This window comes from Ixodes scapularis, unplaced genomic scaffold (genome assembly GCF_016920785.2).
Source record: "Ixodes scapularis isolate PalLabHiFi unplaced genomic scaffold, ASM1692078v2 PGA_scaffold0__279_contigs__length_252992795, whole genome shotgun sequence".
Lineage (NCBI taxonomy): Eukaryota > Metazoa > Arthropoda > Arachnida > Ixodida > Ixodidae > Ixodes > Ixodes scapularis.
Genome location: NW_024609835.1, coordinates 78,091,014 through 78,117,291, shown reverse-complemented (window position 1 = coordinate 78,117,291; position 26,278 = coordinate 78,091,014). Strand labels below are relative to the sequence as shown.

Sequence of the window (26,278 nt, the reverse complement as noted above, 5' to 3'; positions counted from 1 at the left end):
AAATTTTCATTTCGCACACGAAATGCTGTAACCTTAGAGAGAAGCAAATTTTTTAATCCAGAGTACGATTTTAGATTTGTTTAAACACGAGAATGCGACGCGAGCGTTTGACCGGTCGTGCCCGCTTGCGTCGCCTCGGCAAGAGAGGTCTCGTGTACAGACCTTCGCACATCGTACCTTCGCAGAGAAGTGTTCGCGCGTCGCAAGCATCAAGTTGCCGGTGATCGTTGCCAAACCGAGTACAATTTCGTCTCGTATTGAAAATTACAGTCGCGAGGATGCCGCCGACGTCGCACTCACGACGCCACCTCAGCAGCCCGCGACATAATCCTGGAAGCCGCCATTTTTGCTTAACTCTGCTCGTCTTGGCTTTAGCCAACTTCTCATCATGAATCCTCCTTGTAGAAGCGCAAAGGCTCTTTGCCTACGCACGCTATTTCCGAGAAATAGCGCACGCTAAAATTGCGCACGCAAAGCGCAAAACCTGGTTTGCGTTCGGAGCATGCGCAGTGGCGACGACGCTATTCTTTGCGTGCGCAAAGCTTTAGCGTGCGCTATACCAAAAATCCCTAATATTTCGAATGATTTCAGATTACTGATGCCATCAAGATCTACAAAGAGGTCAGATAACATGTCTATTTTGAACTACAGAAGGTACGATATCTGTTATTTTTTCATAATGTGCTAAACAAAATAACAAATGCTTTTAATTAAGAAAAAAAAGTTGTATATTTTTGGTCGCGCATACATGTGGTATCCTTTTTTTGTACAAGTCAATAACCTTGACGCCGAGAAGTTTGCTTCTGGGACTTGGTGTCTAAGTTTATTTTTCTTTTAGTTTTAATATCCGCGACTTCGAAGGGTCGTCGAGTCTCACCGAACTTTATGTCTGCTGTGCGTTTGAGACTACTTTCGCTCTGTAGTTCACAACGGTCTTAAAATAACTAGCCCTAAGCGGATAAAGATTGTTCCAAAAAATACTTGTCGCGGTTTAATTTTTTTATGAATCACCGTTGTTCAGAATGAGTTTGGAAACAGTGGGAGCTTGATGCAGCTTTTATGACTTTGTATTATTTATCAAAATTAAATACAGAACAACATGTTTCATTAGTCTTCTCCACTGTCTCTATTTTCGCACGATCCTAACATTTTCTGCGCACGCAAGCCATTCCCCTTCCCCTTTCACGAATATAGAAGAGTTTCAATGCTATATTACTATCGCGGTAATTATTCTTAAAGGGTGAACGCACGTCTGAAAGTTCCCTCACCATAAAGGTTAACTGAAGCTTTCATATATGATGTGTGTTGTTTTGTGTGTATGTGTGTTGTTGTTTCGCTAAATTACGTTTACCCGTATTTAGGCTATGGTTGTTTTCGGTCTCAATGAAGAAATGGTGCATTAATTCATCACCTAAGTTAAATAAAAAAAATAATGAATGATTAGGCTTTTTTTGCCAATTGCATAATAACACCTGCAGACATATTGAAAAGTGGCATTTTGATGAAACTTATCGACGAAGATAATATTGATCATCAAAATTGTATTCACATTGTAAGTTTGTTTTAAATTTGTGGTGCGCTAATAAGAGGCAGGCCGTTAGCATAACGGTCACTGTTACTTTCACTAAAACGTTGCAAGCCACATGCAGGTACTGTTTTTTCTTGTGGAATAACACAATGATTCACTACTGAAGTACTTGTTTGTAAGATACCCGAAAATATATTGTTTCGCTGAGATACGAACTCAGTATTAGAATTTGATGTTTGAGAACAAATACCCACACGTATTACCCGCGTATACAAAGTGGTAACAGTGACACCGCGGGATAAACATTTCAAGACGAATGCTGTGGCAGAGACCTCCAAGGTTTCTTCACTGTGTCTCTTTGCATACATACTGTAATATGTCAAACGATACCTCTCCTCCTCATTCTCAGAAATGAACTCTCACGTTGAACACCTTACTCGCGTGAAAGATATACGGCTACAAATGCTTTTATACAGCGGACGGTAGATTTCGGTAGGCTGTTTCAGAGGCAGTATAATAATCTGCACTCTAGACTCGCATGCAGGCGGGTTCGGAAACATCGGTGTCCAAAAGCCGTGTTTCTTTCATATGTTGTAAGCCGTGAAATGCAACCATTCGATCGTCAGAAGCTTTTGGCAAACAACTATGTGCCGTATTCAATGAAATCAATCAAGTTACTCTCCCCATTTTCCTTTATTCCTTACCAAAGAACAGCGTGCTTAATTGTCCGCTTACCAAAGGGGCCTTGTAGTGAATTTATTGGTAGTTGAACGTCCGCCTCCCATGGTCTTGGGGTCTTGGTTGGAACTGTAAAAAAAAGCAAATCTAAGACTTCTTGGAAAAATACACGTTGGGGAGGACCGGGTGGATTGAGGGGAAGGGGGAGATATAATGAGTGCTTTCCCTTATTAAAACAATTATTGTTGTCGTTCTGTCTTTTTTTTTCTTACTGATCAAGATTTTTGTGTAAGCTCGGTCGATTACACACATGCCAATTTTATTTTTCAGGTGATTCCGAAGGGTTGTGGGTGACTGAAACGTACGGGACGCCATGATATGGCTTCAGAATCAAAATCAATATTTCGATTCGTGCAAAATCAATATCTCGACACGCCAACATATTTTAGGCAGGAACAGCAACCTCTATAAATGCCTAACAATTTGAACTATACTGCAAATCAATGGACCCTTTCCAAAATTTAGTACCTTCTGGTGACCCAAATTGCAGTTTAACTTCTGTCATACTATTGGCGGAAAGTAACCTGTACACTGAAGTATTTTACAGGGTACCGTCACCTTCGCAATCGTATGGTACACTAGAATGTGTTCTTAACTCCATAGTCCTTTGTAAACATATTTCAGTTTCCCTGGTGACAAACATACAATCGGTCAAATATACTCCTTGATGGAATTTTGTATATATATCAAGGTACCTTAAGTCCGATTGTGTGCCGCCAACACATTCACTAGACACGAGTTATAAATAAGTGCTTGTGCAACTCTTGTTTTCAATTTCTGTGTCGTAATATACTAACGTCTTGACCATACAGGTATAGACCTTGCATCATCTGTTGAGAAAAGTGTTCAACTCCTTCCTGAACTGGTAACCATAAAGTTCACCATTAAAATGACAAATATGTCATTTCTCGCGTGATGAAAGTGATCGACATGTCAAGAACGAAGTCGGAAAAGAGTCTATACAAGCAAAAAAAAAAAGACTTCTCAGAGGTTAATGAGGCAGTCAAAGCTAGTTTTTGCTGCTTGCGCCCGCTTTCTTTTGATATGCACCTGCTTCAACGTCCACCCGCGCTGTCTTCAACTATCTGCGCTATATTGGGCTTGGCCCTCTCAAAATACCAATTAACCATTACACCAAAGTGAGCCTCGATAACAGGGATCCGGGCAATTGATCTACTCCGAGGCGGGATTAACCGCTCAACTTCACCAAATGGGACGTCGGCCGAGCGTCGCAGTCGATAGGATGGCGGGTCGATGCCTCGTTGCACGACGCGTGGGAAGCGCCGATAACGTTCATGCGGCTGCTGAATCGCCCTTGCGCTGTCTGGAATTAGAGACCAGTGGAATCCCCCGACACAACTCATTTTCTTCTACTCTGAAAGCCCGTTCGACCAGCGCTTTTGAGACGTCGCAGAAAACCAATGCCTGGTAGAGGCATTAGTTTGAAACTTTCTCAATAATTAATTAATTATTTCCATTCATTCATTCATTCATTATTTCTTAACATTCCGGTCAGGGTAATTATACAATGAAGGCGGGGAACGGCGACACGAGAAATGAAGTAAGAGTGGAACATTGACCTACACAAAAACGCAAAGCGTCCTACTTTATTCAATATAATGGCCTACACAAAAATTGTTTTAAATTGGACCAAGTGACGACCATGCCTGAAAATATGACTTATTATAAAGACGATACAGCTTTAAAACAAACATTGGTATTACTGATTACTACTATATATGATCTGACGCATTACTCCATTCAGTTATGGCAAGGGGAGGAAATGCGTTTGTATAAAGCAGCAGCGAAACTAAGGGGGCGGCGTACTATAGGGAAGGTAAGATATAAGCTTGATGCCTTTTTTGGCTCGTTCGCGGAAGGTTTCAGTGCTGCTCTGGTAGAATCACGGCTCTGTTCCGTTCGAACGTTGCTGCTAGCGGGCCCCCTACTGCCTCTGCGAGGCATCTCACGTTCGCTAATTACGTTTGCACCAAACTAATCTTTACGATCTTTTTGTTTCTTTTTTTTTTCTGGAGTTCGTATTTGCTCCTTTCCCCTTTTGCCCTTTTCCGTCAGTGCCTAATTGCTCTTTTACCCCTTTTCCTCTCCCTATATCTCCGCATTCTCCTCGCTTTTTTTGTTTCTTATTCCCCCGGCCAGTTGACTCTCCCCAATTCTCTTTTCTTTCACCACTCGAGCAGCATTGTTTGGACCTCTGACCTTTGATACCAGCGCGGCGAAGAAAAGGGCATTTTGCGCCCAACAATCGGATGAGCGGACGATTACTGGAAGAAAACAAGAAAGGACGCTTTACACTTAGAAACCGCGGTGGTGAAGAATAAACGCTTTACATTTATAAACCCCGGACCAGGTATATCGGGCTCGTTTATACAAGCGCTGGTTTTCACGAAACTCTTCAAACTCACTTGCATCTTTATTTCTAACTGATATTCTTTCCCCTCAACTGGACGGTCACGCGCCCAAATAAAACAAGAAAGAAAAAGATTACTTCTCGGCGACATATCATCTACTTAGTCGAGCTTCTCGTCACTCGTCCCGCCCTCCGTTGCTTAGGCTGGCAGTGACTCGGGTAAGGACTACTGAATCCTCTCATTTGAATTTCCCAAAATAAATAATATTTGATTCTAGGCCACAAAACTATAGAAAGCGTATAAATCTGTGCTCCGCTTTATCTTAAATTTTAACGTGGTCACAAACTAGTTGCGATAGAAACAACATAAGTACTAAGAACGTGATGGCACGACGCATTCTGCGCTCACGCATCACTGGAGTTTATTGGAGCAGTTCGCTGCATCTCACGCGTAAAAATGCAAAAACTGCCGTGTTACAGCGATTTCCGTGAAGCTTGATTTGCTCCTGGTGGTTCGTACTGACGGTAGTGCTCGGACCTATGATGAAACGGACTATAGCGTAACTGCTCAATACAGTAGCAAACTTCGGGGCGTATCTTATCGGTTGCTAGATGTTAAGCGCCTAATTCTGGAGAGGAAACTTTGACAGCTGAATTCGTGCGTTTGCATAGAACACCCCTCCAAATAATCAAACAAGTAAACACAAAAACGTTTTCGAATGTTTCAAACTTTTCGCGGTGGGACAGACATATTTGGTGTGGCTTGTGGATACAAGATCTTGATTTGATTACCGGAACCCGGCCACTGACATGTCTCGTTCACATCTCTATTAAGGAGTCCATTACAGAAGGCTTTCGGAAAATAGTTTGCAGCTCGTATCATTTGAACCCTCGCACACAGGTCAAAGACCGCCGATTATATATATATATATACTCTTTAGACTACACGTGCGCTCAATAAACAAACAAAGAAATGGAAAACATTGGGTTTTTTTAAAAGCTATCCGCTTTCTGTTTCTTCTATGGGTGCTCGATTGCAATATTTCTTTTTGGTTTCTTTCTCGTTAAAGTCGAGCAAGAAAAAAAAAAAGGACCAGAAATACAAATTTTTGAACCCGTGAATAGAAACCTCCGTCATGGCCTTTCCTTTCCCCAATGAAAAGGCTTCCGTTTCAAAGCGGGGGTTCGACGAAGAAATGCCAGAAAAGTACTTTTTTGGCAGTGGTTTAAAGGCACCTTTGCAAAAAGAGCTTCCCACCGCTCGGTCGAAGTTCGGGCAACCGAGGACATTAAATACCCCTCCTAAAAACTGAACGTCTCGAGGAACGCGGTTCGGTAAACACCCATCACTCTTTGGCTACCATTTGAAGTTCATCGATCGCCCGCCCCTATCAGTTTGCTCGGAGCCCTTTTCAGCGATGACTTTCTCGATTGGCGTTGGCGCAAAAGAAGAAACCGTATTTTTTGTAAGTGAGGGAAGATAAATGAGCACTTAAGAGAGCTCCTTTAAAATAGTATGCCGGCACAGCTGGAATGTCAGCCATTCGCAATGTTCTTGAAATGTGTGTTAATCCCAATTTTAAATTTAGACTAGAAAGTTTTAGAGCAGAAAAAGGCAAGCTTTCCCAAGGGTTTGTTTTCAAAACGTTAGCAGAAAGGAAAGCGCAGTAAACCACACGTCAATATGTCGTGACGGGTTTGTAGAAGAATTCCGTGCTTTACGTCGCAAACTGGCTCTCTCGCATGCAGTGGATGCTACCAAGGTTAAAGCATGCTGGCACGGGAGCACACAAGCTCATGCGCGTCCCGCGAATCACGTGGCCAACAACGTGCGCGTTGCTAGCGCCGCCTGTAGGCTTTGCTTAAATACATTATGAAGGAAGCAAACAAATCTCCCTGAGCATGACGTTGGTAAGGTGGGCTGCGCCGACATGGTGGTAGTGAATGTGCTGTTGGGTGCGCCGCGCATGACCACTGGGCTTAGCCGATTTTGGTAATTTCTCATACCTCAAACTTTCCCATTTTCAGCCTCTTGTAGGTGGAATTTGATCGAAACATTTTCCCTGTGGTCCTTTTAGGCGATACTAAAGAGAACTGCATTTTTTTTTAATGTTGAAAATTAACCGGAGTCGGCCTTTGAGAAACCCTGTGCGTGGCTAATTATGTTTACGATTCTTGCGTCGTGACCTGTTCTTCAGCGTTTGTATTGACTGATGCAGCGCTCTTATTGGTTGTTGAGTCAGTGCCTCATGTATTTTGAGAGCCTGGCAAAAGAGTCGAAAAACAATAAGCCGCCGCCGTCGTCACAAGCGCCACGTTTCGCCGGTAGGCGCGCCACAGAAACACGGTCATCTGTCGCCGCCACGCCGTAACGCACGGCAGTAACGGCGCACTACTGCCTGTACTCTCTGTTGTAATCGCAAAGATTTTACTTTATTTTAAATATACTGTTCGGCTTTTCGCACTAGAAACGGGCGTAGTTTGTGAGTCGCCGCCGTAATTTTTTTCCCAGAAAAAATATTTATGTTATTTGAAACGCAGTTTGCATACCTTTGACTAGCACAGAGTCGCACTATTAGGGACCAGCTTTTTCGTCGCATAGGGAAAATTAGCCTTTCTCTTCGGCCAGTGCCGGCAAAAGCGTCGTTTAAAAAAAAAAAAAAAACAAAAAAAACGTCCTGTGTGTGTGTGTGTGTTTTTGTCTGGATTTTATTGGAGCACACAAAGTAAATGATTTCAACGTCTCTACACGGCGAGCTGACGTAAACCGTAGCCCGAACGTCGAAGGCAAAAATAAACCGAAGCAGATGACGCAGACCCTTACCTAGTGTGCCGGGATTTCAGATTTGTGAGCGTTTCCAATTGCTCGATCATGGGTCGCGTGGTTTATGGACCGCGTTTGCAACACGAGCTGCACAAAGGTCGGTGGACAAAAAGCGTCTATCGTTTTCAAGCGTCTCCACCTGTCTGGCCGTGTTGCACTCCGCCACGTGACAACGCGACGCATGCGCACTTCCGGAAAACCTTCCCAGAAGCCGTCCGCCATTCAATTGCTAGCGTTCTGCATGATTTGAGCTGATTTCTGTCTTACGCTTTACACATGCGCCAGATTACAGTCGCCATTACTGATCTTCTCTTGTCTTACCGAGATACCGAGCCAGTGAAGCAGTTGTTGACGAGCCTCACTGGTTGAACGATAACAACAAGACGCCGGAGACTCGCCACGGCCTGCATTTCTTAGGCTGTCAGCGACTCTATGTAGGCCCATAGACGTTTTGCTAGCACGCCCTCAGGGCGCCACCATCTTGCTGCGGGCGTGGGTGAATAGTCTGATAGTCAAGCATTGCTAACGCCGTGTGTACGCTTCAGCAATACTTGTCTATCATATGATCTACCCACACCAGCGGCAGGATGGTGGCGCTCAAAGGGCCTACTAACGCGACAATATAGATAAGGGATGGCGCCTCATCCTAACATCAATTATAACATTTCTCAGCACAGTAAGTGGTGAATTGACTTGGATTCGACGTTAAAAATGTTTATGACATGTTTCTTGATCAGAGCTATCGAGCTACATTGCGTTTTTATTTTCGGTACGTACCAGCCCTCCAAAAGATATTCTTTAAAAAAATGCCTAAATACGTTTCTCGGTATTAGCGTTTATGAAAGAAACTGACTATGTTTCTACTGATGAGTTAAGGAAAACGTGCTATCAAGTGTTCTATGACAAGAGACAATGCCTCTTCATATTGACAAATCTCATTTGAATGAGAAATGTTTGTGTCGAATAAACACATATGAATCACCCAATATATATAAAAACGTATAACCATATAAGAACTATATGAGATATATAAGATTATTAGGAACCGCATAAGAAACTTGTGAAAAGGTTTTTGATTTTTATATGGTTCTTGTAACTTCTTATTCATCTTATATATTTCTTATATAGTTCGAATATGGGTCTTATATATTAATATATATCTTGTATGATTCATATGTGTTTACTGGATGCAAGACAATTCTCAAACAAATGGCTTTTTCACTGGGGTTGGATGGCATGAATACACAAAAAACTGTCATGAATCATGCGATTATAAAAAAAATAACATAAAAGAAAAAAAAACTGCATATACAATAACACGCATCTTTGAGAAAAAACAAAGCTAAACAAATATGAATAAACAAAACGAAAATATTGTTATGGTTGACGTCAGTAGGTCGTTTCTGGTAAGAGGAGGACTCGGCAACACTTTGTACTAGAGGTTCCTAGTGTACATCACTGCCTGTCACCCTGATGACGTTTCCCAAAGCGAGAGTAAACCATTTCATTTGAGTACAGTATATAGGAATAAATGGTTTCTGTTAGCGTTGCATAAAAATAAAATTGTATGCCAAGATCAGTATTGCATGGACACTTCTCCCAAAGAAGCTACAGGTCCGAAGTTTGCTATGATCGCGCTTTTGAAAGTGACTTCATAAAACCTGAAAATGTTATGGGATTAAATTACGTATAAAGCCGTTTAATACATCCATTCTGGGGGACCTTCATCAGTCTAAATGAGAGCGTGTTGGTACAGAAATGTGTTGCAAAAGACCATATGCAAATCTGGAATGAAAAAAGTTTTGGAATATACTGGAAAATAAGGACACAGCAGACATAAGTTTCTGGAAAATATACCACTCCAAGAAACGACTAAAGCTCTTCAGTTGCCATTAGTACCGCGATGTGTTTTCCGGTTGTTTCCGCAGTACGCCTAACACGGCCTTTCGCTTGATCTTGGGCTATCGTCAAGAATACTTCCCAGAGCGTCCTACGTCAAGTGGGAAGAATGCTGAATTTAATTTGTTTTGATTTTACTACAATTGTCCCCATAATTTTAATGGATACAGCTTTGTAGGCGCTTGGAGTTGGTGTCTGTAGTGTTTGAATAAATAAATTGCCAAACCCTCTACTGTAACGTCGTTTTTTTAGGCAGACAAAAATTGCCTCTTTGTGTTCTTCACCTTTGTAAAAAACGTACGCTGATGAACCATGGTGAATACAAAACTGTAATGTTATGTCGCTTGTTTCACGTATACGTGATAAAATTAGAGAATCCCTTGGTGCAAAAAACAACGCTATTATAATAAAAGTGAGTTTGATGGAGGTATAGTGGGGTCAAATTTCAGTTCACCAACACCACACATCTTGGGCACAATAATGGACATAGTAAAAACGAAAAAGACATTTGTTCGCCCTTTCCTGTCACAGTCTCGAACAAAAATGTCTGACATTCAGTTTAATTTTCACCCTTTCATTATGGGTAAACACAAGCGACAAGAAAACTGGGAGCGATACCGCGATAACAAGAAGCACGTCTTTATCAGCTGTTTTATTGAAACAGTGGTTGGCTTATATAGATCGATACCAATATCACCTTACCGTGCTCAACAACGCCAATAAATTTTAAGGAAACAGACACAGTGGTGTGACATCCTAGTAATAAGCGCGCAGTGTGGCTCTGACTCGATAACCTTTAAGGAGTGCAGTGTTGGGTTGTACTTTAATTGCATTGTACCTAAAGTTGTACGTACAGTAGATTACGAAAACTTGTACTATACTCTTTGCATATGTACTTGTACTTCACTTTTAGTATTTGTCTGGTATGTTTAGAGAAAAGTACGACTCGCGACTTCAAAGTACATATCTCGAATTCCATGAAAACATTTTCTTATTGTTGTGGTGTACACACAACTCGTATCCTGACCAGCGCACCCCCCCCCCCCCGCCCCCCCCCCCCCCCCCCCCCCCGTTAGTTACACGTGTAATTTGGCTTCACCAAGGCACTCGACCAGGTTGACCATGCGCTTCTCCCCCATAATATGCAAAAGGTAGGCATTGAGGGCACTCTGGCGAACTGGCAGATGGACTTTGCCAGTGACCGGACCCAGCAAGTGGCCTCCTGCACTCACCTCTCGTTATACCGCACCGTGCTTGAAGACGTTCCCCAGGGAAATGTCCTGGTACAAACTGCTCCCCATTTACGTGAATGACATTACCGATGGAACGCAATCCAAGGTCATACTATACGCTGATGACCTCACGTTCATACAGCCGCTGAACTCCCCTAATGCATTTTCTTCTCTGCACAATGACCTCGACACCCGTTTCAACTGACCTATGGCCCACAAATTGCCGTTAAACCTCGAAAAGAGCCAAAGCATGAGCGTCAGCCTGTTCATAACTAACCCACCACACACGTGCACTCTCACACTCTGTGGCATCCCCCTACCTCATGTCAGCCAGAGTGAACTCCTTGGTGTCACGCTCGACCATGCAGCGCCTAGGGTTTAGCTGACACGTGCACGAGACTGCGACTTGTGCGAGGCGATCTCTAGGTTTCGTTAACCACGTCACCCGCGTCATGCCGGCGACATCGCTCAGAGACCTTTACACGTCTCTAGTGCTCTCTCTACTCGAGTTTCGTTCTCCGATATGGGACCCCTTCTCAACTGCTCTGAAGGACGCCTGGGAAGCACACAGCGGAGAGCAGCCCTCACGCTTTACATGCGCGATTTCCCATAATCGCGCCACACAACCTCCAGGGATATCCCCACAACTAGACTCCTGCGGCATACAAGGTGGCAGAGCCTGCAACATCGTATGAATGTGGCTTGAATGAGGTTGCTTTGCCTCCTTATTTGCTCCGGACCCCTTGATCTGAAGTCCTATTTGCACCACGCCTTAACAAACGCACCGGTAGGCCGCAGCCCCTAGCGCGGACCCTTCAGCACAGCAATTCGTGCAACTGACGTGCTGCAATCCTGTGGAGGTCACTTCCTCCATATATGACGGAGACATTCCCCGACAACCACGAAGACATTCAAGAGCTCTGCTGAGCAATCACATTCCCCTCATAGTGTGTGTGTGTGTGTGTGTGTGTGTGTGTGTGTGTTTGCGTGCGTGCCTATGTGTCTGTGTGCTTCATCTCTAAGTATGGCTTTTATGTGTGTCAGGGGCCCGTCGTCGGTTCTATTCTATTTTTCTAAGCTTACTTTTTCCTTCTTCTTTTCCCAGTCTCAACCTATACACTTATTTCACAAGGGCGCCGTCATTTTCAGATATCGTCACTTCCAATATGGGCGAAAACATTGTTTTTTCCGTCGCCACGCCAATAGAATACATTTAGGATATAAACGTAACCGTGTTCTATTCTCGGTTTGTCTTCCCTCTATTGTTTTTAGTATTTTCAGGTTGAGATGTTTTATTATTTTTTATCATCGCCCATACCCGATACGCTACCAGGTTGCTGGGGACGAGAGTAAGCGAAAAAGGTCTATAGCGCCTACCCCGTCTCTTCCAGGGGCACATAACGTGCGTGGGCGCAATGCCATTCCCTGACCACCTGGACACCGGGCCGGGTAAGGAAAGTGCAATACAATACAATACAATACAATACCACACTACTCAATGGCAGATAAAAAGAACAAAAGTGGCTTTTGGGCAAGTTGAGATTATTGTTTTGTTTTCAGCATCCATTGCCAAATCTCTTCTTTGTCAATTCAGATTTATGTCTTGTCACCGAATCTCCAAGCTTCCGGTTGCCCACAACAGCGAATTTCTACAGAATCCGTCACTTTTGACGTTCTCAGAAGGGAATAACCATACTTCATATGTCGTGTAAAGCACTGAGATATGCATGGAGATGAGCGCGTTGATCTGGGCAGTGCCTTCTTGTGCTGGGTGAAATTAAACTCTTTCAAATACCACGTGCTCGCGTCCTTGGCTTTCCCAGTACTATACGAAACAAGCTCTGTGGTTGAGTATAAAAGTTTGCCAACTTCTAACGTATAAATGGCCTATCGTCGTCACGAGAAAACGTGCGATCGTCTTTCGAAACGTCATCCGGTCATTTCTCCGTGGGAAGTGATGGCGGCTATAAGACCGATAGATATAAGTGCCTTATAACCTGATTGTGTTGAATAGTTCGTCCGCGGAAGTAAAACTACTCTGTGGCTACCTGACTTTATCAAATATTCGCTGCCACATAAAAAAACAAAAACGGATGCACTCCCGATTACTCCTGCGGCAATGCATACTATTAAAAAAAAACACTACATCGGAATGAAAGGGCACCATGACAGATTGTGTTACAAAGTACTTGTACTTTACTTTTTCAAGCAAATTGTATTTATAGTACTTTACTTGGACTACATTGTGCCAGGTGTACCTATTACTTTACTTCAAGTACATAAACCTGATTTACTTTGTACTTTACTTCGAGTACTTTTTAAATATGCTTTACCCAACATTGAGGGAGAGAAAACCACACCAGCTTTACCAAATAAGCTACAATAGGGCACTGCATACCCACTCTTTGACAACTTTCGTAAAAGCTATTACTGAGCGGTGGAACTTTATAATTTGCAACACGCAAATAGTGCCACATTTCTTATATTTGAGGTTCTTCCATGACTTTGCTGTTACCATAATAGTATTTTTTTTCATTCCATACCTTTCTGCAGAACTTACTTCCCTATTACGCTCAAATAATGAACCAAGCAATACTGCAACCAAGCATTGAAACGTGAGCAATTAACTACACTATCCATTTGGGAGCCCTTTGAGCACTCCTCACAACAAGTTCCTCGAACACAAGCTAGGGTTAAGACGGCTGCCTATCGTTAATCTCCAGTTGCCTGACTGCATTCGTATCAGCCGGCATTTTTTTTGTTACTTGCTGTGCTACGTTTCACGAGAACGCGAAAGCAAGCGTACAAAAAGAAACGTAGACATTTATCATTCTTAACGGCTCCCTGCAACTTTGTTCATCACAAAGAGTGAGCAGGCACCCTATACTCTCAGGGGGCGGGTGAGGGGCTGCTGCTACCGTGATTGGTTTATTGCTAGCTTCAATCAATCCCAACAATCGATGGAACGAATAATGGATTATAGAAAGTAGTAAATGAAATCGCCGGAATATCTTATAGCTGCCAAATATGAAGTCCTGCTCATGAAATTTGTGTTTGAATTGTTAGTGCTGCTTCCACCTCTCGTTCGATTGAGATTGATCGAAGCAACATCAGGCCTATTTGTTTGTTTTATTCCCACTGACGATATTTGTGCGATAGGCAATTCAGGCTACACACCACTTAGAGAAAGAAAGCCGTAGTCCTGAACCTCCTAGGCCACGGGAAGCGTAGGTCACATATTTTGGGCACGAGGTTTGTGTCAACGTTCAGTTGAGACTGATGTTCTGATTGATTGAACGCGAGTTGCAGCCAGACGTTGACGCAGCTTTCTTGTCTTACATCTGCCCCCAGAGCTGGTTTTTTGTAGGTTACGTATAAAATTCTTTCCTGCGACTTTCTACTTAAGAGGTGTTGGTTGTGTTGCGGATTAACAAAAGATAAAGCCTCAGAAAGCATATTTTACGTGAATGTTTTTCCTTTCTTATTATAATTTTTTTCAGTTTTCTTTAATTTTGATAAAACTAACTCAAGGTCAGTTTTATTGGTATCTACAGAATACAGGATACCCAAGTTCTGGGGTAGCCGGTGTCTTTTCTAAGACAGGTAAATTTATTAAATAGGAAATTTGTCATCTCTCTCAAACGCAACAACTGCAATTGACTGATTTACATAAAGCACGAAGGTTACCCAAGGTAGAAAGTAGAGCTTTTTCTTAACTATTTTAGCTTGATAATGCGCGCTTATGGTACAGTACGTCCAGAGTTGCAAAAAAAAAAACAAAAAAAACACGTCTGAACTGTTTTATAACGTCTGCAAACAAAATATTTCAAGGCTATTTACATAAATATGTCCTTTTGTCAAGCCGGCTTAATATAGACCGACTCAACTCACTGACATCACGTTACTGTGGTGGCGCTGCTGTCGGTAGTGCACGTGCGGAGACGCCTCACTCCTCCCGAATTTATTTTCTGCGCAGGCGCAGTGCCCAGACCTGGTGCGAGCAAAGCGGGCTTGTTTGTAAATACTGTGCTGGTGTATAGAAAGAAAACATTAGCGAGCATATTATTCTATAATAGAAAAGCCCTCTCGGGATGATTTAACAAATTTATAAATATTTTTTATCTAGTTGGACAAAATGGTGGTCGTCTTAAGATCAATGTTGTGCATTGTTTAAAGCGTTATGCAAAGTATTGTAATCTTAAATGTATTCCGTAATGTAATAGATGTCCCGCATATGCAAGTTACATTTATTTTACCTACCAGCCGCCAATGTGATCGATTGAATGTTATAAATGCTGGAAATTGAATTACAGAAGGTTCCCTGAGTCGCAGTTTTGTCGCGAACTTTCCCAAATTGTGGTACAACTTCCGTGTTTTTCTTGTTTATTTTATTCCATCTTTCACGATTCGTGGCAACGATTACTAGGCAATAAATGATAACCAATATGACAAACATACGATACACATCACATCATGACGGGCGTTTGAGCAAAACCATAAATTATGCGGAGAGCCATTTGCAGATACGGTTGACTCTGCTGAACGTAGTAAAAAAAAGATACACTAAAGAGACCCCATTTTTGAAATTATTCTGCACAATAAGGTTTAAAAATACTTTCGCATCAAACATCAAAAGGGACATTAAAGGTAAGCTTTCGAAGGCTCAAAGGCTGGCAAACATTCGAAGAAACAACCATCACTCCCCTGCCCCCCCCCCCCCCCCCCGTTCCTCCCCTTTTCATCCGAAATGATAAAATCAACATGCCAGCTGGTTCACAAATGCACGTCAAAGTGGGGCAGCATCCTGCAAGCTTCACAAGCCCAGGACGAGAAAACACATCAACATTGGCCACACATTTGACAAGATAGAGGTTTCTTTCCCCAGCCATCACGCACTCTGCGCGTTTGAATTCCGTCTTTTCCTTTTGGTGAAACTCTGGCCAGGGTTCCCATTTAAACTTGCTCGCTGACTTTGAAATGAGAGTGCATGTACTGCAAGATACTCGGAGCTGCGCAAAGGCAGCTTCCTCCACTTGAGCACGAATAGCGTTCCTGCGTTGGATATCTAGTTGGTACTATATACTTCTAAAGCGTCTTTCGCCCATTCTCACCTGAGTGGGCAAACTATTTTCGAGGGGTTTCTTTACATTTTTTTAGGTTTTCTTTCAACTAAGAATATATATATATATATATATATATATATATATATATATATATATTATGTTGTTACGTTTTGAATCCAATGCAGCTCATATTTGCTTGAAACTTCATAAGGGCTGCTCGGGTTACCTCAAGCTTCCGACTTTCTGGAGTGGCGATACCTTGTATGAAGGATTATTCAAGAACGATCGCGATTCTCCATGTGAAAAATCAATTCGTATGAGAAATTTCTTGTGGCCAATAAACACACATGAATCATACAAGATATATAAGAACCATATAAGAATTTTATAAGAACTATATAAGACATATAATAACCAGATAAGAAAATTATAAGAAACTTCTCACAAGTTTCTTACATGCTTCTTAAATATTCTTAAATGGTCCCTATATGGTTTTATATGTTCTTATATATCTTGTATGATTCATATGTGTTTATTGGACACAAAAATGTATCATGCAAATGAGTTTTTTCAACATGGTCGTAGTCATCGCTCACAGCTTAAAAAAAGCAGAGTGTCTCGTGTTTCAAGGATTTTGTTACCTCCCTACAAACCAGTGGCTTCGTTTGTGGATAAGACTACCGAACAACGAATCACAAATCAAGATATGTGAATAATTATGGAACACTTCCCGCGTTTTGCAAGCGGCCGGTTATTACAATTGATGTCGCCAATCCTTTTCTCTAATTTAATGTCGCCTCTCTTGATTTTTTTGTTGATATATTATAGAATAAAATCTGGATAGCAGCAGGTCTTTCCCGATATTGATACCCTGCCACCCTTCTTAGGTTTTGTGATTTGGTGTAGCTGCTGAATAGGGTGGGTTATTTTGGTATACATGTATGTATATACACTGTGGTTCTCTGAACATCAGTCAAAAGAGCCATTCTTCCACGGTTGCCTATAAGAATATGCAGTGGCTGAAAACTGCTCTAATTATTGGGGCTTACTTGACGGTATCGTACAGTTAGTAATAATGGGTGTACGGGGGTAGAACAGCTCTTTAATTACAACACCCCGCAAATTTTATTCCGCTTTTTTTTTTCCCTCGTAACCACACAGGTGTTAAAGCTTTTGGTAAGGGCATCGAAAACGCTTCGTTATTTGCTATTAGATAGCGCAAATCTGCGAAAAAGAAAAAAAGAAAAAAGGGGTTTTCGAAAAAAAAAAAAAAAACGCATCGCACAGGAAAGCAATATCTGATGTCCTAATCTCTCCCCAGGAGCTAATTTAGCGAGGTACACAATGTTTCGGATACTAAGGTTTTAATTAGTTTCGTGTGATTAACGTTTTATAGGAATAAAAAAACATGTGATACTGATCAGAAACGCGCCGTTAAAAACAACAACTAAGTAAAATTTCGAAAGATCTGGAGCGGCTAAAAGGCCTGTTAAACGTGAAACACATGTGAACAAAAGTTACATCACATCGCGCCGCCGAGCGGCATAACCATAGAAACCGTCGCTCGCGCAGTGAGATAGAGGGCGGCATTCCGTCAAATCAAAGTGCAAGCAACTGTTGCTATGGTAACGCCGCTCGGCGGCGCGACGCCACAGCTTTTTTGCTCACATGCGTTTCACGCTTTAGTGAGCGAAGCTTTAAGGCCTATATACACATTTGCGTTTGAGCGCAGTGCTTTCCGTAAAGGCAAGCGGACGCGTAGTGTTGCGAAGAGCGCTTCTGTCAAGCTTGTACATACAGTTTCGCTGACACCCACTCGACCACAGTCAAGAGCGAACAAGAACACCCTATCGTCGCTAGCGGCTCACCAATAGTAAGCGAAATTCACAGCAACGTGGCGGCGACCGGCGTCAGCGTCAAAGTGGCCGATCTTGTAACAATCCCGCGGGCTTCCCCGACATTCGCAACTTTCACGGCCTATAAAGCCGCACTAGTTCCTATCAAAATGGCCGTCATATGGATGATTGTCGTAGAACAGTAGTACAAAGTCGGGTCTCGGACGTCGGATAAGTTATTCTAATATTGCGAAATGAGTCTTACCTCATATATTATGCGTCGGGAAGGTGTAAGCAAGAAGCTTCATTCGGAAGCCGATCATACAGGAGCTGAAGAGCGCGATTTTCACACCGCAACGGCCATCGCGGAAAGCTGCGAATTCTGTCCGGCTTGAACCATCGCAGTTTTTGAAAACCTTGCTCGCGCATTTCCATTGATCCCTAAAACGAATAAGCAGGTTCCACCAACGGAAAACCGGATGGGTACCTTTAAGTGGCGCGAGCCAACGCGTGAACCTCCTTCCCTTTCTCGGCTTCTGATTGGTTGAACGCAACGCGCTGCCGCTACAGCCGCGTCCAAAGTTGTGCCGGTTTTTACTGCCTTGTGGCGCTTTGCGACGCGTTGCGAGGCGGCGCGCATTGTGCCGCCAGCGATTACTTCTGGCCGCTAGCACACAGCAATGCACTCAAACGTGTTCAAACGCGAACGTGCGTATGGGCCTTTAGAGCCATTGCTGCAAGCCCAAGACTGACGGTGCGAAAATGCGCGGGATAGAAACGGAAGCGCCGGGAGAGCGAGTCAAAATTGGGCACAATTTGCAATACCCAGAAAAACAAGGCACGCGCTCCAAATGATCTCCGGTAAGTCCTTACTTGAAATTTTATCTCAATTTTGTTTAATTAAACAAAATGTATTTCTGCGAAACCTAACTGAAATTTGCCCGTCTGCAATGAAGGTTCGAGTGCACCCGATGGTGTCGATGGGATGGGGCTTGCTTGTGCTGGTCGCGTCATAAAGGCACCGTAGGTGTGAAGGTGGGAAGAAAGGGAGGAGTTTATTCGGAGTTTTAACACTCACCTGTGCACCGCGCTAACCAAGCTTATACGAAGCACGCGTACTGCGTCTTATTTCACGGGAGCACTATCGTGGAGGGAGCCGAAATATGGCTCCATGACGTAGAAAAGGAGGCCACTCGCGGAGGGCCGAAATCGTGACTGGATTGGGTACAACGCAGCAATTTTACGTCAGACGATCAAGTTTACCGACATCCTTGCCCACTTTTACACGGCTGCGATTGCCAGTTTTTAACACAAAATGTAATTAAGGGCTGGACTCGCGAGCTAAAAGCGTTATGCTCGAATGCAACGAACAATCGTTACACGCAGGTAAGGGGAACATAAGGTATACATAGCCCGCAGCAGGCAATTCGTAAAGCGTACAAAGCAATCTATAATCACAGAAAGCATATATACTTATTCATAATTACGGAGACAGCGCACCCGAATAAAACAACAACAATAACTTGGCTCAAGATTGGCAATCCTAAGAGCCTAACTAGGGCTTAATCAGGTTTTGCTTCAAGGCGTTAATTAGAGCCAAAGTGCTTTTTGTCAGCATTAAATAACCAGAGAATGCCATGTCTGGTTTTTCTCTAGTTCGCCACATGATTGCAAAAGAGCCAGATGAGCCAAAAATATCACGTGACAACCAAACAACCACAAGTGAAGCCTAGTTCTGTCATCCCCCCTCCCTCAACCCCCTTACCCCCCACAGCGGCCTTGTGCCATCCTCCCTTCCAAAGGATCATTCAATTAAATTAGAATATTCTTTGAAAACGAGGCCCATGACAGCCCTGTGTCAACAGGACAACCAGTCGATGAATCCTAACGCTGGCACTTGCAATGCCCGGACTTTTGCCAAAGAATATGAAGCTTTGGTATACATTTTGTATTTTTTTAGACTTTAAGGCCCTAAATTGGAAAATAAATACCGAATTTTGGTCAAAGAAACTGTGCTATTCAAGTTATCACATTAAGTCATTATTAGGTTTAACTAATCGTAATTATACGGAATGTACCAAAGGTGCAGCGGATATCCAATTCCGGACCGTGAGATCCGGTTTTGCTCAGTGCAACGATAAGGAGGCGAACAGGAGCGCAAGCAGCAGACCTAAAAGAGAGTTTTAGTAGATCGTACGCCTCGGAGAGCGGGCAGCGGGCGCGTGCTCAATTCATGCTTCACAGTGTCAACACGAATCCCCGCTAGCAAAGCGTAGCTCTAGAATACGGTTACTAATAGTCCCTAAAGGTTGGTTCACATAGCAGCATTGTCTTACGTTACGAAGCTGTACATATTCTTACGTTGAGATGCGACCACCAGTCACCGACAAATCCGTGCCTCGTACAAAGGTTGACAGCCGCGTTGCAGTAGCTTGGCACGCTGAATACGAAGCACGGGTGTGCCGGTGACTTACAGTCGTATCTTGACGTAAGCGTACGTAACCTTCGTAACAAGAAAACGGTGTTGTGTGCACCATGCCTTAAGCATGATTCACTGAAGCCTGCGGTAGCAAACGCGCGTGCAGCTGGCTCCCAAACGGCGAAGCATGATTTTATAACTTCGCGTGGCGAATCATAACGCTCCAACGGATAGCTTATTGTGTTATGAAATCCCGGCTTCCAACAGCGGAAATTTATAGCGCAGCGGACGCGATAGATCCCGTCCCTTCACAAGAAAAGGACTCGTTTGATATTGGTCAGATGAGCGATCGAAGCCGTCGCGATGGTCGTCCTGCCACGCTTGGCGGAACGCTGACGTGACGTCAGCAAAGGAGATCTCATCGACGGAAATAAGAGTAATGTAAGAACTTAAATTTTGACTCTGTTAGCGATGTTGGTTTTAGAGCACAATGATTTCAAGGCTTCCACCATGCTGATTACTAGCCCCATCGAACTTGTTGTTTGCGAGGTAATGGCGTCACAAGAAAGAACCTCACAAGGACAACACCAAAACATTTCGCCGCCAATTCGCGACGTGCGCAACGAAAAGCGTCGCTGTGGTCGGGCTTCCACCATTCGCCGAATGCTGACTATGACGACGGCAAAGGATTTCTCATCGACAGAAATAAGAGTAATGCAAGAGCTTCAATTTTGACCGTGTTGGCAGTGTTGGTTTCAGAGCGCGATGATTTCAAGCTTCCAGCGTGGTCATTACAAACACCATCGAACTTGTTGTTCGAGGGGTAACGACGTCACGAGAGGGGACCATAGGAGGGCGCCACCAAAACATCTCGCCTAGAGTGCCTTCATACATACGCGCGCCTTTGCTTGAGTGGTGACATCTCAGCCATTTTTCCGCTCAATTGTTTTTCATGCCTTTTGAAGTGCGCGCAATCTGGTGTCACTCAGCTCGAGCGCGTAGCTTTGGCTAATGCATAGACGCCATTTTACCGCCCAAGTCATGCACCGAGTGCGCGAGAGCGTCACGCGCTGGCACAATCAGTGCAACATGGGTGTCTTCGCCCTGAGACAGACAGACATGCAGGCACCCTAATCTCGCCGCTGATAGCTTACATCACCACCTGCAGCGCGCGACTCCTCCCGCATCTGATGACGCGTCGCGCAATCTGACGCCATTTAAGGCCATGCCTGACGTCACGTCTGATACACTCTAAAAAAAGCCCGTGAGTCTACTTCCCCGCAAAACACTCGGAGAGCCAATCACCGCAACTTACGGAGGCAGCTCAACGAATGACGATGCGGAAACATATATGTTTAGACCAAAAAACGCACTCTGAGTTGTGACATTAAGCAATGCAAAACGTCACGCTTGCATTGCTTAATGTCACAACTGAGACTGCGTATTTTGGTGTAAACATATGTTTCGGCATCGTCATTCGCTGAGCTGCCTACGTAAGTTGCGATGATTGGCCCTCCGAGTGTTGTGCGGGAAAGTAGACGCACGGGCTTTTTTTAGAGTGATAGGGTGAATCGAGCGGCAGCATCCTCGGGCGGCGCAGTCCCCCATATCAGGCTCAACCGTAGCGGCCTGTCCATCCGAGTGACACGTGCTAGGCTGACCTAGCTCTGACGTGAAACCACCACGAGGCAACACTACCATGGCCAACGCCATCTACTGGGTGTCTCAAATAACGGCCAGGCTCTTTACGTTGACCACATGTGATGCATTGTTTCTATAAATTTTTCAAAGAGCAAACCTACCTGAGGAAAAAGTTGAAAAAAAGAGAAAAGTCTTAACTCATATGGAAACGCAGCGAAGCCACCGGTCTCCAAACAAAAGGACGCCGTATTGTATGAAGACCGGCGGCTTCGCTGTATTTACGTAGGATTTAATATGCTGCTAAGACAGCAGAATAATTAAAAAATGATAGTTTCCGCGTTCCGTCGAAGCTTAATGAGCACACTTCCTTAATGAGTAGGACCCTTGACAGCGAATAATACGCTAAAATCTTATTCCTGTGGGAGTATGGCCGACGTTCAATGAAACTTTGAGAATATCTGTAAAAACTTTGGCATGTACAAGGTGTTTCTCTGATCATCGGCCCAATGTTTCGTCTAAAAGCTACGCATCGAAGAGATATAATATTTGCAGCTTATTAGCCACTGTCAATGTGCCTATTTAAAGGGGCCATGAAACGAATTTCGGGCTGGGATAAATGATTTTAAATTGGGACTTTACTAATCGCATATCGTTTAGTTGGCCAAAAGGAAGAGGGTAGAAAGTAAAAAATCAGGTTTTCGGTACGAACATTTGAAAACATAGTGGACTATTTTGTACCTTCTTTCCTCCGAAAGCTCTCCGCCTTTTCCGTATGGTACGTCCGCGGTTCCCAAAGGTTGTCAGCGGTGCCAACCTGACGTCAGCTGAGCCCAGCTCACGCATTGGACACGAGAAGTGCGTCACTCGGACGTATGCGCTCGTCAACAATCAATCCGTCGACGAATATTTGAATCCGTGTTCGTGACCAATGAGTGCCCTGACGGAACTTATCGTCACTGGCGAATGACAAGTTCTATGGTGTGCATAAAAAGCACGGTGGAAGCTCGGAGTCATCGCACCGGTGCCGAAGAATGTCACGACGACGTGATTTCCCAATTCGCGTTTGAGTTGAGGATTAAAGCTAAGGAGGAAGAAGTAGGAAAATCGTTTCATGACCTCATTAATGAAGTGAATAACGTTTAAGATAATACAGTTTTTATTCGTTTTGTAAATTCAGATACTAATTAACACAAATAAAGATATGTTCCTAATAAGGCTTTTTTTACTTATTTAAACTTACTAAAGAATGAATGTTAAAAAAATTGGAGCTCGGCTTTCTCTTTCCTGGCTCTCGAAAATAAACACAGCTTCGACGCGATCATGCAGTTTATTTTTTTTTAATATATAATTCGCATTTTTTTCTCTGCTAGTCTGACACCTGTGTTGCAATGATTAAACACCACCACACTGCTCCTGTGCTCCCGGTCTTTATAAAATTTACTGATTCAGTGGTTTCGGAAAACGGTCAGGAAGTTTCTGATAGGAAGAATATGTTCATCTTTACGGATGATAGTATGTATAATGAAAAATTAATTAAGGAGTTTATTATTTTCAACTTTGTGTATCTCACTGCAGTGGTCCCTCGGCAATGACTAATGCAGCACCAACCCTTTTTCTATGTGACTAGTTTTCTCAGGAAAATTTAAACCGATGTTCCGGGAAACAACTAGCATATGCATATATTGTGTTACTGCGGGTATAACCTGGGTTTCGGGGCATTGTAACTCGTCAACCTGCAAATATTCAAGGATATTTTTTTATTTATTGACGGTTTTAAGAGTGTATTTATCATAGCGAATAAATTAATTTGATTAGAATTCGCTTTATCTGATAAAACAAAGAGTGGAGATATGTGGCTCAAGACTGATTCCCAATTTGCCCCCTACTTCTCACCGGTACCCCACGGTACTCTACTTAATTGGATTGGATTGAGGTTGATTTGATTTCATGTTTTCAACAAGTATAAAGTAACGTGATACTGGAGGCTTCGGAAAAAAATATGTCACAGGGTCGGCTTGACGGAGCCACAGTCCCCCCGCATTCACATTTGCGCAGCAGAAGCAAACTAACAAGATCTACATGCAGTTAAATTTACAACGTTAAAGACAAAATAGAACCGGAAGAAGTAATACTTGGAAGATATATAGACTGATTGGATGCCAATTACGGCGTGATAATAAACGTGTGACTCCAGAGACAGCAAGTGACGCTTGCCCCTGTTTGCTGATCTGCAGAGCCCTCAAGGCTTCAAGAAGTTGTCACTGCCCGAATGTAAATTCTGTGCACTCTGTGAAAAGATTGATGTCATAGACATAGTAAGGCAGTTATTAATTTTGCGTAAGATAATAAGGTAAGATGTTTTCTTTCGGAAGTCTCCAAATTCCTCACAATTTTCAATCGTTTTACGTCTCCCGGAATTTAACGAGGGTACTCTGAATAAAGAGGCTGGTTCACGTACCTGGAAAATATAGGGACGTAGGGAAGTTCCTACCCAGTCTTATTTACGTAGGCTCCAATCCATGCATCGAGATACTGGAACCCACCTTGAATGCCACATACCTTTCTACAACTATTTCACGAATTTAGAAATAAATCGGGGCCCAAGTATCCTCTCGACCTATGCTCACGTAACCTCCACAAAAACCTTGGAAAATCCATCTAAATTGGCATTTCAAACGCTGCGGGGTGCTTGTCCCGTTTCAAGTTTCTCTGCTCATCCACTTCCGCTCGTACTCGTATCATAAAAAAAGTACACTATAATTAAATTAACATCATTCAAGCGCTTACGATTTGCAGTCTTTCAGCCGACAAGTTATCAAACAAAAGCGTTCCGGACTTTTCTACGGCGGAGCATTTTATCCCCACTGTCACGGGCGCTCCTCCTTCCATCGCATAAAGATTTAAACAGTTCTTTTGGACGTCGAGGTATAATCCTCCGTTCGTAACAAGCTGAACGGTGTCGGGGATTTTGCTTGAATCTGTACGTGACCGAAATACGAACGAAGTGCTCAGTCGAACATATTTTCTCTCCATTTATTCTCGACGACTACAGAAACATTGGTATTTTTGTTCAAAGTACACAAGTTCCAAGATTTTTTTTTTTTTTTTATCGAGACGTGAGGTATGTTTCAGCGTATTATAAAGCCTGACAATAACAGAGCCATCAACATCTTCCTGTGCTTACAAATCGGGGAAATATATAGTCCAATATAAAATCTCTGTACGACCCCTGGGGCTATATTCTATTAGGCAGCATGTATATCCACTTACACTAATCCTTTATCGCATGTCAAATTCCTGAGTTATTTTTAATGGCGGGGGTTTAAAAAAAAAAAAAAAAGAAGCCGTTTACAATCCCCTGTAACGCCGAAATAGGGCGCAGCTTTTGAGGAGGAGGAGGGGAAGGTACGGAGAGGAGGCTATGCCCCTCCTGCTTTCCAATCATTTAGAAAAACTTTTCCCGCTAAATTTAGCGGAGAAATTTTCTTGCTAAATTTAGTGGGGAACGTTTTCCGCTATATATAGCGGGGAATTTTTTTTCCGCTAAATTTAGCGGAGAATTTTTTTCCGCTAAATTCGGTGGGGAAAATTTCTGGTTAAATTGAGAGGAAAATTTTTCTGCTAAATTTAGCGCAGAAAGTTTTCCACTAAATTTAGCGGGGAAATTTACCTATAATGCACCGCGCGGTTACACCGACGCCGAGGCCGACGCCGCTCAAGCCGGAAACGGGCGCCTAAGAGCTACGCTCTAAAATCAGAATGTATTTGAACTTTACAAACTATTCCATGGTGACACGGCTTTTATACGCAGATAAGAAAGTAACGATAGTTTGCGTATTTACAGCTGTAACCCGGAGTAGTGCTGACTGTTATTGCTGTTACTAATTTAAGCCGCCCACAAACCGCGATAACTGCGTTGGAGATCGCAGCATCTGCGGAACTGCTGCCAGCGGCGGCAAATAATGAATGGCTTGTAGGTTTCCTGGAATTGCCGATGAAACATTGGAAAAGAATCGCTCGAGTAAAGATTGGACAAAGCAACGACTTGCAACCGCATAATATCGCGTACACTAGGGCTTCCCTGACGTCACTCTTGCTTCTCAAAATCAAATTTGTTAGAAGGGTATTTGGCCAGTGTAAAGTTATACTCTCAATTCGCATGTGGTGTCTCTCTTGTCAGGAAAAAAAGGCGTAGTTCTCTCTGGCTACGAACATGAGGCTTTAACGCTGTAGAAATGAGTTTGCTTTAAAGATAGCAAGCTGTGTATCCTATCTGGAAGTGTTGACTGGTCAATGCAGTAGACTTCATCATAGTATGCATATTGCGCACAGTGGAGTGACCTCAGGAGTGCACGCCAGTAGCCATTGAGAGCGATGGGCAATTTAACTTCTCACTCTTAAATTTGCAAAGGTCGTTTTTACGTAACAAATTCACTCGCTTTATTTTATTTATTTTTTTTCATAGGAAGCGTTATAATGTTTATCTCTGCAGGGATGACGTTGGTCACAATAAAAATTCCCGTATTCCTTAGATTGTTACCGCCAATCAAACCGACGGCTTCCCGCGTATTCTGAGGAACCCAAGATCCTCTACACGTTCCTTTCCTTATAATTAAGAGCTTGGGGTTCACTCAGATCCGTTTTTACCAATTTCATATCCGGTTCCGCGAGGTCATAATGTCCCTCATTATGACCTCGCGGAACCGCGAGGTCATAATAACGCTGTTT

General features: G+C 43.2%; 1 protein-coding gene across 1 annotated transcript in view; it reads right to left on the bottom strand.

Moving 5' to 3' along the window:
- Positions 1-26,278, bottom strand: part of LOC121836999 — a gene marked incomplete in the record, with an annotated part of 283,006 nt that overhangs the window by 220,481 nt on the left and 36,247 nt on the right. Inside the window, 1 exon segment of the mRNA XM_042292201.1 lies at positions 2,264-2,335. Coding sequence (XP_042148135.1) covers positions 2,264-2,335 — 72 coding nt within the window.